Here is a 14818-nt window from a genome sequence, read left to right as displayed (position 1 = left end):
CTGGAACTGTGGTGCCCAGAACTGGATGCAATACTCCAGCTGAGGCCTAACCAGTGCAGAGTGGTGCAGCAGAATGACTTCTTGTGTCTTGTTCACAACATACCTGTTAATGCATCCTAGAATCATGTTTGCTTTTTTTGCAACAGCATCACACTGTTGACTCATATTTAGCTTGTGGTCCACTATAACCTCTAGATCCCTTTCTGCTGTAGTCATTCCTAGACAGTCTCTCCCCATTCTGTATGTGTGAAACTGATTGTTCCTTCCCAAAAAATTGTGATTACAATTGGAGATATGCATTTCCTGGAACGGACCTCAGGAGGTCATCTAGTCCAAACCCCTTGGCAGGACCAAGCACCACCCTGGACATCTATTTGCTGCAATCCCTAAATGGGATTCACAAGGATTAAACTCACAACCCTGGGCTTAGCAGGCCAATGCTTGAACCATGAAGCTATCCCTGTCCCTTGTTAATGCAGCTGATCTACCTTGACTTCAGCAAAGCTTTTGATACAGTCTCCCACAACATTCTTGCCCATAAATTAAGGAAGTATGGATTGGATCCATGGACTGTAAGATGGATAGAATGCTGGCTTGACGGCTGGGCCCAAAGGGTAGTGGTCAATGGCTCAATATCTGGATGGTCAGTTTCAAGTGGTGTTCCCCAAGGCTCGGTTCTGGGTCCAGTGTTGTTCAACATCTTTATTAATGACCTGTACGAGGGACTAGAATGCACACTTGGCACGTTTGTGGATGACACCAAGCTTGGGGGAGAAGTATATATGTTGGAGGGTAGAGAAAGGATCCAGAGTGACCTAGATAAATTGGAGAATAGGGCCAAAAGAAATCAGATGCAGTTCAACAGGAAGAATTGAGGAGTCCTGCACTTGGCACGGAACAATCCCAAGCATTTTATGGGCTAGGGACCGACTGGCTAAGCAGCAGTACAGTGAAAAGGGACCTAGGGATTATGGTGGATGAAAAGCTGGATATGAGTAACCAATGTGCCCTTGTAGCCAAGAAGCCTAACAGCATGTTGGGGTGCATTAGGAGGAGCATTTCGAGCAGATCTAGAAACGTGGTTGTTCCCCTCTAATTGGCATTGTTGAGGGAAAAGCTGGAGTACTGGATCCAGTTTTGTGCCCTCCCGCCCCCCCACACCAGCAGAGAAAGGATGTGGACGTGCTGGAGCAGGTTCAGTAGAGGGCAACAAAAATGATTCAGGGGCTGGACCACGTGACGTATGAGGAGAGGCTGAGGGATTTGGGCATATTTAGGTTACAGAAGAGAAGACTGAGGGGTGATTTAATAGCAGCCTTCAGCTTCCTGAAGTGGGGCTCTACAGAGGATGGAGAGAAACTCTTCTCAGTGGTGATATATGGGAGAAGAAGGACCAATGGTCTGACGTTACAGAAGGAGAAGAGTAGGTTGTATGATATGAAAAACACTTCACCAGGGGTGGTGAAGCACTGGAATGCATTGCCTGGAGAGGTGGCAGAATCTCCATCCCTACAGGTTTTTAAGTCCCAGCTTGATATAGTCATGGCTGGGATGATTTATTTGGGGCTGATCTTGCTTGAAGCAGGGGTCTGGACTCAATGACCTCTTGAGGTCCCTTCCAGCCGTAGGATTCTATGATTCATTGTCTGAATGAACTTTTGGATTGTACTGTCTCCACTGGTGTTTTTTATATGTAGCCTGTTGTAAAACTAGGCAAATATCTAAATGAGTTGATGTACCCCCTGGAAGATTTTGGTGTACTCCCCATGGTATTCGTACCCCTAGTTGCAAAACACTGGTCTAAAGAGAGGCCAGAGGGACAGGAAGAATTCATATACTGCTGGCTCAAACCCCAATTTATTCATCTTGAAACCCATGTGGTATTTTTAATCCATACTATTCTGTAGTCACATACTGTAGTATAGTCATTTGTAATCAATGGGGCTGACAGCCACCATTGGCCCTGAAGCAAGTGGGAAGGGGGTCCTGCCCAGAACCTGCAAATGTTGGGGCCAAGGGCAGAAGTGGCGGAGCCTAGGGCATCAGACCTCAGCATTGCTCAGACTGTGGACTAGGCCCCCCTTCCCTCACAGCTGTGTGGAGCAGTAGAGCAGCATTGCCGCAGAAGTTCAAAGGGGCCTGGGGCTCCATCTGCCACTGCTGTCAGAACTCCAGGTCCCTTTGAACTGCCAGGCCCTGTGCAACTACCCTCTTTATTCCCCCACTACATCCTGTTGGTGGGCCTATTTGTGGCATTAATTAAATATCCCCAAATCACTTTGAAGCAATGGACAAAAGAGATTTCTAGATGGAATATCAAAGAGATGTGTCTGATTATGCCTGTATTTCTCCCATATAAATCAAGAGCGACTCCAATATCTCCTGAAATTTGACTAGCTCTGCTAACACTATATAAAATCATAGTGGTCCTAGATTTCATTGTTACTTTCATGAGGGTGCATAACATTCCCAAAATATAAAAGTTATAGACCGACAGGACTATATTTCCTAAACTTTAGCATGATAAAGAACAAGAATCCATGCACTGTTACACGTATAAGTTACTCAATTACACAAAGCTTTTACAAATTCGTAGGCACTTTTTAGGGCATGCAGAATAATACAAACAAGTTGATAATTCTTAAAAAGAGCAGACTGAAAGGAGACAGGATAACAGCTTTCAGGTACCTAAAAGGTTTTTACAAGAAGGAAAGAGAAAAACTGTCCACTTTAACCTCTGATGGAAGGACAAGTAGAAGTGGGCTTAATTTGCAGCAAGGGAGGTTTAAGTTGGACATTAGGAAAAAATCATCCTGTCAGCATGGTTAAGTAATAGAATAAATTGCCTGAGAATGTTGTGGAACCTCCATCACTGGTGATTTTAAGGCAGGTTAGACAAACATCTGGCAGGGATGTTGGTCCTGCAAGAGTGCAGGATATTGGACTTTATGACCTTTCAAGGTTTCTTCCAGTTCCAGTATTCCACTATTTTATTGGAAGGAAATGCACAGACAGTTTCTGGTATACCTAATTACATTAAAATATGAAAAAAAAATCCTGCTGTTATGTGTCTAAGATAACCAGGAAAGAATTTAGGGTCTAGTAGTATTCCCATGCGTGCAATGGGCAAAAGTCCTATGAACTTCAGTTACCAAATAACTGATTAATAAATGATTTAGATGAGAAAACTCATAGAAACTGAATATGAGAAGACCTATCATGTTGTCTAATCCACCACCTTACAGGTTCAGGCTTATGCCATCTGGTACTTTTTTATGATTTTTTCAGTTTACCTTTAAATATCTCCAAGTATGGACTTCTTAGAAGAGGACCTTAACAATGATCAATAGGCAATTCACCATGGTTTAAACAAGAACAACAATTGCATCTGAACCTCAAGCAACTTTAGATAAATATCCAACATTTATAGATCTCTTTAAAGGAATTGGTAATGCCAAATACAAAAGAGTTGTGCTTTGCCAGTAATAGCCAAAATTACAGCCTCCCCAGCTTTTTGTATAAAAAAAGCTTATTTAAATTGACAATAGCTAACAGATGCAGTTCTAAGGGGACATACAGCTGCAATGGTGAGAGACATGCATAAATGTACAAAGCCTTAAGAATTTTCTATAGATTCTGGAAATGCTAGATTTTGCAAACATGTAATTGATTTCACATGTGCATATATATCCACAAACATTCATAAAGAGATTTTGTTTTTTAAGTATGCAAATCATGTGCAATTCAGCCATGAGAGCAACATTACAAGAATCAGTCAAAGAAAGGTATATTTATTGAAAATAGTTTGAAATTGTCATTTACTTGGCAAATAATCTCAATTCAAATAAGCACTATGCTCAAGCCATTACTGAGAAAAAAATGTGCATATTGAGTCTGCTCTGGTATGGCTATGATCTGAAGAAGTGGGTCTGTCCCACGAAAGCTCATCACCTAATAAGTTATTTTGTTAGTCTTTAAAGTGCTACTGGACTGCTTTTTTGTTTTGCATCTAGAAAATGTCCGTAAAATCTGGATGATGTGTAAAATATGTACTGTGGCTCAGTCTTTTAAAATACCCAATTAGACCAGGTAATAATGTGTACTGGGACCCTTTTGCTCATTTTACTGACTGCTGCGGGCATTTAGCAAAACAAGTGAAAGGGTCTCAATACACATTATTACCTGATTTAATTGGGGGTGTTTCACAGTGCACATTTTGTCTGTGTGTTCATTTTATGATGATCTGCCAACAAGGAGGCGCCTGAAGAGGGTCTAGATCATCTGACAGACTCAGAAGTTCTGCTTGTGTTGATCAGCACACAAACATTACACTGTCTACTTCTACACGAGAGGGTTTTTCTGGCAAAACTGGGCTTTTGTCAGAAAAACCCATGGAGCATCTCTACGTAAAATGTGCTTTGTGAACAGTCTGTCGACAAAACTCAGCACAGCCACTGGCAGCATTATACCTCTCTGTGTTCAGGCACAATGCCTTTCTCAACCTGTCAGTAAAAGAGCCATGTAGACAGTCTGGGGCCCTTTTGTTGACAGACGGGGCTTCAGTTCACCAAGCAGCCCTGTTTGCACTGACTTGGCCATCTAGGCTATAGCAGAACCAGATGAACAATCCCATTTACACTTTTGGGAGAATAAGCAACTGAGATGTATTTGCATTGCTGGACAACAGTCACATCTGTTTTTGTAATCTAATAGCTCATCTTTTTGCAACCATTGGCACATATTGTATAGCATTGTGCATCACCATGTGTACACTGGACGGATTACACAAAAGCTGCTGATCCCAAACAGGTTGTGCAATTGTTTGTTGCACTAGCAGCAAAACTAGCAACATTCTACCACAGAAGCATCTGGCAGGTGACAATTGCAGGTCCCTCCTTCCAGGCAGCTCTTCCTAAAGTGATAGAGCATCATATATATCACATAAATGGGACACATGGGTATTGTTTGTTCATTCATGCCTTCTTCCATGCTGCCCTGGGTGCCTGGTATGACCTCCCCTAATTAATTTTACAAAGATGCCTCTGTCATCATCACAATGAAACTGATGGTAAAATAGTTAATGACAGTACCTGACGATGTGGCCTGACAGATTCATTCATTTTCACAAACCATACAAAATCAAAATCTGCACTGTGTGTGCTTAGCTAGTCCTTTTAAACATTCTATTACTGCTTCCCTTACCATCCACCTACCCGCATCCATTTGCTGGGTGCTAAACCTAGATGTTGTCTGAATACAAATATTATGACAAATTGCACACCTTGACCAGAGATTTCATATTATTCACATTGTCATATTCCACAGCATAGCTTGTTTGAAGTTCGATTCTTTACTCTTTCTTAAACCTACTTTTAAATAAGTTACCTTTTGACTGACTGATTCCTGGATTTCATGTTTAAGATAGGGAATTTTGAATTGAATTTTTAAGTGGAATTACTTTTTGTTTTTAATAATTTTTTGTAGGAATAGAGACAATTTTCTATGTGCCTAAAATCTACATTTCACAGAACTTACATAAATGTCATAAGATTTGTACTAAATTCATGCATGTCTTGCTTGCTGAGCAGCCAGTTTTCCTTAAGACAACATCTGTTAGGTATTATTAGTGTCACTAAGATATTTATGAGAGAGGATAGGAAGACTGTAATCTTTAGCACTGCAGACAAAGCACAACAGACTATTTTCAGCTTCAGAAATCCACTTGTATGAGGTTCAAAAAGTACATGCTGCTGCTTTTACATACACATTTGCTCCTGTGAATATACTTATTCCCATGAAATAATGCCTACCCATCATTCTAAGTGTCCTCTCCCAAGATGCAGTTGATCCCAAATGGTCCTTGTAGCTAATTTCAGCAGCACCTTCTACCTTCCCTGGGGGGGTAATTTTATTACATTTATCATAGTTTCTTGGTTCCGATTGATTCCAACTGGTAACTAAGGGTAATACAAGCACTAACTCCTACTGGTGGCATAGTTCTATTGATTAACAGAGACATTTGATAGTACTCTTTTTGCATACAACCACAAGGCCTATTTGGGATCAGTGACAGAAATCAAGGTTCTCTGTTAGATTAAATATTGATCTCAAATAGACGCACTGCTTTTTTTAAGTAGATGGCTGCTAGTGTTGCTGCCTTTCTCAGTAAGCTTGAAACTTCTCAGAGCTTCCTTTTTCAGGATTAAACATCTACTCTGATAGTAGTGATCTCATAGTTTGTCAATTTATTTATCAGTTTATCTGGATTTACATACTATCTGTTGAGATTTTTATGCTCTGCAATAATGTAATTAAAACTAAAAAGGGGGCTATTTTTTTAACCTCACTGGAGTGCTGTGTGTCTGACTTCATTAATTTTTAAAGCAGCTTAGAAATGATTTATTATTAAAGTGACAGTAACTAATAACAATCCATGAAACACTTAGAAGTATTATACATGTGAACAGGCACAGACATATATTATTATATTCATAATACATTGCTCAACTACAACAATCTTTGGAAATGAAGCAAATTAATCTTATATATACACAGCTGTGTAATGTGTGAGTATAATGCATGAAAAGAATGACCCGCTCATATACTTCTGAAAATAGAACACGTACAATCCAAAAGTAAAATATTTGTCTCCAAACCCCAATATGTCTACCAAGAACTCTGAGTCAAAGAAGTGAGAGATGAATATTTAAATTCCAGTGTCTATAATCAAAATCCAAAGGCCACACAGGGGCAGTAAAAAGCAGATTACTGGAAACAGACTGGGAAAGTGTGTTGATTATAGTGGAATGAAGGCTTGAGAGGAATACAACCAGGAAAAATTGAAACGCTAGCAGCATATTTGAATTTGTTCTGAGGAAAATCCTAATATGAAATTTGCTTGGCAATGTGGCAACAATGCCCGTTGATAAGGTATTCAGTTGAAAATAATTCAGTTTTTTTTTAAATGTTACATTTTGGTGCGTAAGAAAAGAAAGGATCCTTGCAATTAGTCTCTCTCTGTAACAGAGAATCTTTCAAAAGCCTGAAGCATTGGTCAGGCAAAACTCTTGTTGTTGATAAAGGTTTTCCCATGTGAGGGTGGGAGGAAGGATCCTTGTTTCTTTGTTCTGTTCAGACCTCTACAAAATGAGGATGTGGAAAAAGTAGGTGGGGTAACATCTTTTACTGGACCAAATTCTGTTGGTGAAAGAAACCAGCTTTTCTTCAGGTCTGATTTATGTGTACCTCGAAGGCTTGCCTAATATCTTGTTACTAATACAACTACAACAACACTGAAAACACCAGTGTAGAACAATTGATCAGATTCCAATTTCTAACAAGTTTTTAGATGTCATTGTCATTATCAGATTAAATATAAACATTTGAACCTTAGAACTCTAACTTTCCTGTAGCTTTTATCTTTCAGAAAAAAAATCTCAACATATTATATTAATTTTTTGCACTTAATGTGCTCTATAAATATGATCTATAAATGGCAAAATCCGAATACAAGATGAAAATCATCTATGAGCAGAGGATGAAACAAGCTCTGTTAAAGTCCCACTTAAGTCCTGAAGTAGGATCTACGTTACGTTACCTCAGCGTGGGAAAAGCGAAAGATGGAAAATGGAAACAAGAAGGAGAGAGGGCTTCTTCTCTTGCCAGACTCCTCTATGGGATCCAAAGCTCATTTCCACAGAAGGCAATGAAAGCGTTGCCGCTGACTTCAATGACAGATTGAATTCTTAACTGTTCCCCAACTGTTCTTTTCCCCTTTTTTCATCCCTTATCATTCCGTTGTTTTTCTCGTTCATGTTCCCCGTTCCTTCTCATTTCTTTTTTTATACTCTCCCTGTTCAGTATCTTTCATACACTGAGGGGTGGCCACACGTGGCTGTTTGAGACACTAAATGCGGTCTTCCTCAAAGCCACATACGAGGAGCGTTGTCTGCTGCTCTGTGCATGCGCCCCACCACTTGGTGGGAGAAGCGCATGGCAACTGTTGCAGCAGTGGCTCTGGGGCAGTGGCAGTGATGGCAGTGGCTCTGGTGAATCGTCGGCAACAAGCTAGAGTGGATGGGGCTGGGGGTGGCTGAGTGGGAAGGCATTGAGTTAGAGTGGTGGGGGCTGCTGAGGTTGCCTGGTTCTGGAGCAAGGGAGGGGGAATGGATTAGAGCAGGGAGGCTGGAGATGCCTGGCTCTGTCGGAGGGGTGGGGGACTGGGTTATAGTGGGGAGCTGGGGGTGCCTGGTTCTGGACAAGGGAAGGGGGATTGGGTCAGAGTGGTGTCTGGGGGTGCCTGCTTATGGAGGAGTGGAGGGGTATTGGGTCAGAGCAGGAGGCTGGGGGTGCCTGGCTCTCAGAGAGGAGGAGGGCACCGAGCCACATATTATATATTTATTTTTATCTATCCGTCTATTTATCAAGATACATAGATAAATAGATAACAATAAATACATAATATGTGGCTCTTTGCACTATATCTGTGGCTCTTCATCCCTAATTGGTTGGTCATCCTTACAATATCTCAGGTAGTGAATGTAAGGCCTCCCCCAATACACAATATTCTGTGGGCATATCTGATTTCAGAGGAGCTATACAAATTTGCAACAGCTGAGGATCCACATCCATGTCTCAGTTTTACAGTTCATCCATTTGCTCATGCTGATGCCTCTAGTTAATTACTTGCCACCCTGGCAAGTTTTCTCTGAGCTAGTGGTATTCTAATACCAATCTTCAATATTTCTGGAAAATATGGAATTATAGAAAATTCCTATAGAACTGACTAAAAGCAGCTAAACTTTCTAAAGGCTGTTTGGAATTATATTAATAAAGACTAATCTCCTTTAAAAAGGGATCAAAATCCTTATAAAAAGATCATTTAAATTATAACTAACTAACTATCTGGTAAGAGGACATAAATCCAAATTCAGTCTTCATTGTTGAGAAACCTATGCAATATTTAGCTTGAAACGTTGCAGATACAGCTGGACCCTTAGTTTCAACTAAGAAATCCAGTTACCTTGCTGAAGAGTTTCAAAATTTAAGAGCATTATTTAGTTCTTTGGCATCAGTATAGCCGACTTAACCTTCAGAAGTGCTGAGCACCCAGTAGCTCTCATGAAACCTTCAGAAAGAGAGCTCAGTATATTATATATCTCCCTTATTACAGCAGTTGCCTCAGACCAATTCTGCAGAAAAACTCAGGGTCCTAACTTACAGTACAAAGAAAATGTCTGCATTATTATATAGCTTCATATAATACAGATGAAAATACAATATTTTAATGAAATGTCATTCTTACCTCTCTTTGCTAGTAGCAACACAGGCATTGTCCTGTGACAGATGGACTGCCCTTCCTCTATAACACAAAAATCCATACTTGGACTGTAGTCTGTTGAGAGTCATGACATTTGGAATTTCTGATCTAGTCAAGAAAATACCACAGTTCCATATTATATTAAACTATACTCTAGAGCAGTAGTTCTCAAACTTCATTGCACAAGGACCAGCTCCTTTTTCTGTCTGACACCCTCATCGGGGGGCTACCGTCCACGCTAAATAATTTCAGTAGTCTTTCTAAATGTTTTCTGTAAGTATGCTAGGGGCATGCAGCAAAATATGCAGCTATGTTTTTACATACTGCCAAGGTTGCAATTATTTCCTAATGTTCGTTACAGAATATATTGCATCTGAAAATCTCAGTTCTGACATGAGAAACCAGTAAATGTATCAAAGAGCGAAGAGACATTAGTCATCATGATTCATTCACATTTTAGTACTATAATTTTCATGTCACCTTATTGTTTCTTAAAATACCGCAGTAGGGTTGTCACGTAATCTTGTTTAATAACCCATCTTTCTGTGTGTCAGCCTCTGTATGAAAATTACTTCCTTCTTCCTACCTTATTTGATAGCATTGCAGTTAAATGTTTCCTTTTCTGCTTGTGATCATCTGGGTAAAACTGAGAGCTGCTTCTCTTCTTATATATATATATATATATATATATATATATATATATATATATATATATATAGATATATAGATAGATAGATAGATATAGATATAGATATATATATGAAGATTGCACTGGATTTTCTGACTCCTTACAATCACAGGATACACTTTTTGTTGACATAACTTTTCCCCTCCTGCATAAATAACTGGAGTTTTAAAATAACCTGGCAATAATTTATATAATATTCACAGTATGTTGCAACTGCCACAGAAACAGAAGTCAGTAAAAACACTGATGGTGCACAAGAATGCTAAAATTTGTTTATACTCTGCAATGTAGTACATATCTAAAACAATATGGTGTTGACAGCCTGTTTTATTTTTAACAGTCTCTCAGGAGGACAGTGTCAGTCCCTCTAGTAGCTACTGTAATGGTCCCCAAACTTTTTCCTTTCATGGCTCCTCCAGCACTGATAGAATATGTCCATGTCTCCCTGGGGTAGCAAGAAAGACAGAGCTGGGCCAAGGGTCACAGCTGGGAGCAGGGAGCAGGAGTTGAGAGTGGGGGGGAGTGGCAAGGCTAAAAGCATGGTCTTAGCGGTGGCCAGGAAAAAGGCTGTGGTTAGGGGCAGAACCAAGGCTGCAGCTGCAACTAGTAGCTGGGGTCAGAGTGGGACTGTATGGTGTTCCTTCCCTATGCTATTGTGGGAGCTCACCTGGCCCCCCTGCTGCCTGGACATTCCCCTGTGGCCCCCAAGGGAGGCACACACCCCAGTTTGGAGACCAAGGAGCTATGGCTTGGCTACAGAGCTTAATGTATTCATCACAAGAACATTTAATGCTCTGCCAGGTATGCCTGAGGTTGATTTAAATAGGGTATTTCACGTGCAGTGCCACCTAGTGGTTGAACAGAATATGTTAGCACTGTGTTCCATCTCCCCCTTTAAATTCTACATTCCTCCCATTTACATTATTTAGGCTGTGTCTACAGTACAAAATAACTTCAAAGTAACAGATTCCGAAGCTGAACATCTACACACACACCCTACTTCAAAGTTAAATGTTGAAATAGGGCGCTATTCCATTTCTGGGAAGGGAGGAAGGACTTTGAAGTTAGGGTCCCTTACTTCAAACTCGACACTTTTTTTCTAGGAAAAATAAAAAAGCACCGGTTAAGAGTAATGTTCTGTGAGCAGCGATCAGCAGTCTGTATCTTGTTCCTCTCTGTTCTTAGCTTCCTCCTGATGCCGTGCCATATCCCTATTCCAGATATGGCCTGACTGCAGAGCTTGTTTGCACACCCCAGATGTGTTCAGCAAGACCCTTTAGTGCTGGGCCACATATGGCCGAGGTTCCCTTAAGGGGCTTCTACACACAGCACCACCCAGTGCCTGAACAGTATAATTTATCCTCCCCTTACAGGTGGAAAGACCTTGCTCGACCAGCACCACTCACCCTTCCAGCGCATCCCAGCCGCGTACATTCACACCCCGCTTGCGTCTCACCTCTTTTTGCCGCCCTAAAGCTAATCGGCTGGCCAGGGGGCTGGGGAGGGTAAAGAGAGCGCGGCGGGTCTCTGCCTTCCATGCTGGGATGATGGCACGTGAGGTGCCAGAGCCAGGCGCGAGGAAACGCCTCCAGGAGTCTTGCCTGGAGCCCACGGCTTCGGGGGTTGGGGGGTTGTTTACCGGCGCCGGGCGCTGGGGCTGCCTGTGGATCTGTGGGGGACCGTGCTCCCCGCAGAAGCCCGTGCGTGGGAGAGACTCACCGAGCGGGGCTAAGGGTGCGGGACGGGGCCTCTCCCCGCCCGCAGGCCCGAAGGAGCCGCTTGGCCTAAGTCCCCTCCCTCCGCCGCTCCCGCGGGGCCCGCGCCGGCGCTCAGCTGCGGCACCTGTGAGGGAAGGTGGGCGCCCGGCCCTGCCCGGCCTGCTCCAGTCCGGCTGCAGAGAGGCCGGTGGCCGGTACAGTACCACCCAGCATAGCCCTACGGGCGGCACCTGGAGAGCGACAACCCTCCCCCCACGCGCTTGCTCAGCTCCGCTCCCGCCAACTGGGGATAATCCCCCAAAGGGCGGGGGGACAGCGCCTATTTTTAGTTCCTCTCATTGGTAGCGTCCAGATGGTTCTTATCCTCCCCCCCGCCTCAATGGTAGAGCCCGTCGGTGGGGGGCCAGAGAACTGAGCATGCCTGGCCCGGCTCTGGCAGCCCAGAGGTGCCGGCTGAGCCTGGCGGACGCGCGCGCGCGCGCGCTCCATGCAGCGCGGGACTCGGCAAGCGGCAGCCGCGGCGTTCCCCGGCTGCCAAGTAAGTTAGGGCGGGTGCTCGGGCGCCTTCACCTCCGCCGAAGGGCGTGCGGGGGCAGCCCGCGCCCGGGCCAGCCGCTGCAGTGGGGCGCGCAGCCCAGTGCGCTAGACGTGCCGCCGCCGAGCGAGTGCGCCTGCCTCGGGGCCGGAGACGGACGCTGGGCAGAGGCACTGCCGCCCGGGGAGCGAGTGCCGGGCGCCAGGCGGGGCTGGGCGCTCCCGGCACGTGTCCGGACTGGGGCTGGGATGCCCAGCTCCGCGCTGGCAGCAGCGGGCTCGTCGATAAGCCTCTGACCGCAGCGCGGTGGGGGGTGATTACTTTGCATCAGAGCTGACGGTGATTGACCGCGGCTACTGACTGCAGTGCCGACCCAGCCCCCGCCCACCCGGCGCTGGACCGGACGGGTGGGTGCTGGTGATAGGTGCCGCTCCGAGGGGTGCATGGCTGCCCGCCCCGCTCCTTTGCAGCGGGCTACGGGAGCGAGCGGGGCCAGGTGGAATATGGCCAAGTTCAGCCGATTGGGAGTGTGTAGCTTGGCCCTACAGTAGTCGGTATGTTACGTGTAACTTTGAAGTTGGGTGGCTGGTGGCTCCATTTGCTCAGGATCTGTGACTAGGGAGTAGCATTTTTGATGCTTAGGAAGCCCTGGGGAGGTGATACAGCAGAAGCTGCATGTGATTCTCTATGATCATGTCACGGATTTCCTTCCTTTGCCTTGGGAAATCCATGGGGTTGTTGCCTGTAGGGGAGAGAGCGTGCAGTCTGTCCCTGCCCTTTCCACAACTTAATTTCAACCCGTTGATTTATTGTGAAGATGAGCCCATTTCCCTTTAGAGGAAATTGGCATGGCCTAGATGTCAGCAAGACTTTCTTGTGCTCAGTTGTTTGCTGTCTTAAGAGGTCCCCTGGTCTTTTCAGATTCCTTAATGAGGGGCTGCTTACTGATCAGATCAGAGAGTTTGGATCTCTTTCTCTGCTGGCATGTTCTAGTGGAGATGCACTTTTGCACTGTACTCATTTTATTCTTGGTAGAGCAGCCTCCTGAAATATGCATATCTGGCAAGATGATTATGCCAGTGGTACTATTGTGCTGTAGTCATCACCATTAAAGGGAGACTTTAACTGTATTGATGCACAACAGTCTCAACAGCTGTAAACTGCAACCAGAATGATCAAAAATGAAGGCTAAAAAGCAACTGGAAAAACTAACTTGTTTTTGTAATTAAAAATCAAATTACATTATAAAATGTTGCAGTGTAGCAAGAACATAGCTATCAAGATTATGGAATTTGCAGGAGTTTGTGGTAAGACCAAAATGCTGCAAGGGTAAATAAAATCTTAGTGGATTAAAATGTACTTTCTTCGTTAAAACACTACATTGTCTTCCTTGTTTGTTGCTATGAAAGAGATATAGAGTGTGCTTATATATATGAAGTGCTGTATTCATTAAATATCAGTCAGTGGGGAATGTCTTGCTAAGTGTTAAACTAAAATACATATTTATTTCAAAGAATGGATAAAACAACAAGAAGTCCTGTGGCACCTTATTGGCTGACAGATATTTTGGAGCGTAAGCTTTCATGGACAAAAATAGTTAATCGTATAAAGATGATGAGTTCTATTTAAAATATGCATATGAAAACATTTTAAGTGACTTTTATACATCATAATACTTCAAGTGAAACTAATCTTACCTTATTCATTTATAAGGTAGATAGCCAGTCAAGTTCTCCTTTCAAACATATATCTTACATTGCCTAAAATTAGAGGGATTTTAGGAACTATTTCTCCTTAAATATTTGGGGGAGGAGGGGGGTTATTTGCAGATTATGGATCTGATGTCCATCTTACTGAAGTGATTTACTAATGGAAAAAAATAATACTTGGAAAGATTTCTGTGGAATTGCAGGGAAATTGTTGTTTATGAAACTTTTACTGTTAGGCTCCTGATTTGTGAAGGAATCTGTCAGGTAGATGCCTTGTAATGCTAATTTATAGGTGGACAGTTGCTGGTGTTTTTCCATTTGATTGATAGCATAATGGGGATCTATCTAAGTGGTTTGATTTGTGAAATACATGTGTGACTGTGCACATTTGACTGAATTGTAGTGGGACTCATGAAGATAATTGTGTTCACATGTTTAAAGGTTTGCAGGTTAGGCCTAATTCATTATTTTAAAGTTTTTCAGTCCCTAAATTTTCTGGCTTTGTGCTGTTATTTGACTCCATTAATTATTGTTGTTCTGGGTGTGGTGTGGGTTGCAGGTGGGAAGTGAGGACTGTAGTGTGTTCATCCCTCCCAACTCTCTTCCACATCCACCCACCAAAATAAAAAGTGAAGGGAGGGGAAGAATAGCTTGGGTTACTTATGCTGACAACATAGTGAAAACTAGAAAGAAAAATTTTTGTGCATTCCAACCTTGATTGGACCCAACATTTAATTATCTTTGAGTGGAGGTAATAAATTTTATTTAAATCCAGGGAATTACCTAAAACATTTAAAAAGCCTTCAATTCATATGACTAAGTTAAGGCTAAGTACATTTAATTGGAAGC

General features: G+C 43.0%; 1 protein-coding gene across 1 annotated transcript in view; it reads right to left on the bottom strand.

Moving 5' to 3' along the window:
- LOC142008242 (uncharacterized) overlaps positions 1–14818 on the bottom strand; it is a 29428-nt gene that overhangs the window by 12200 nt on the left and 2410 nt on the right. Inside the window, exons 2-3 of the mRNA XM_074985434.1 lie at positions 11414–11735; positions 9305–9427 (exon numbers count right to left, since the gene is read on the bottom strand). Coding sequence (XP_074841535.1) covers positions 9305–9427; positions 11414–11735 — 445 coding nt within the window. The remainder of the gene's footprint in view (positions 1–9304; positions 9428–11413; positions 11736–14818) is intronic.

The sequence above is a fragment of the Carettochelys insculpta genome, chromosome 2, assembly GCF_033958435.1.
Source record: "Carettochelys insculpta isolate YL-2023 chromosome 2, ASM3395843v1, whole genome shotgun sequence".
Classification (NCBI taxonomy): domain Eukaryota; kingdom Metazoa; phylum Chordata; order Testudines; family Carettochelyidae; genus Carettochelys; species Carettochelys insculpta.
Note: the sequence above shows the minus strand (reverse complement) of the source record. Positions and strands in the feature narration are given on the sequence as shown.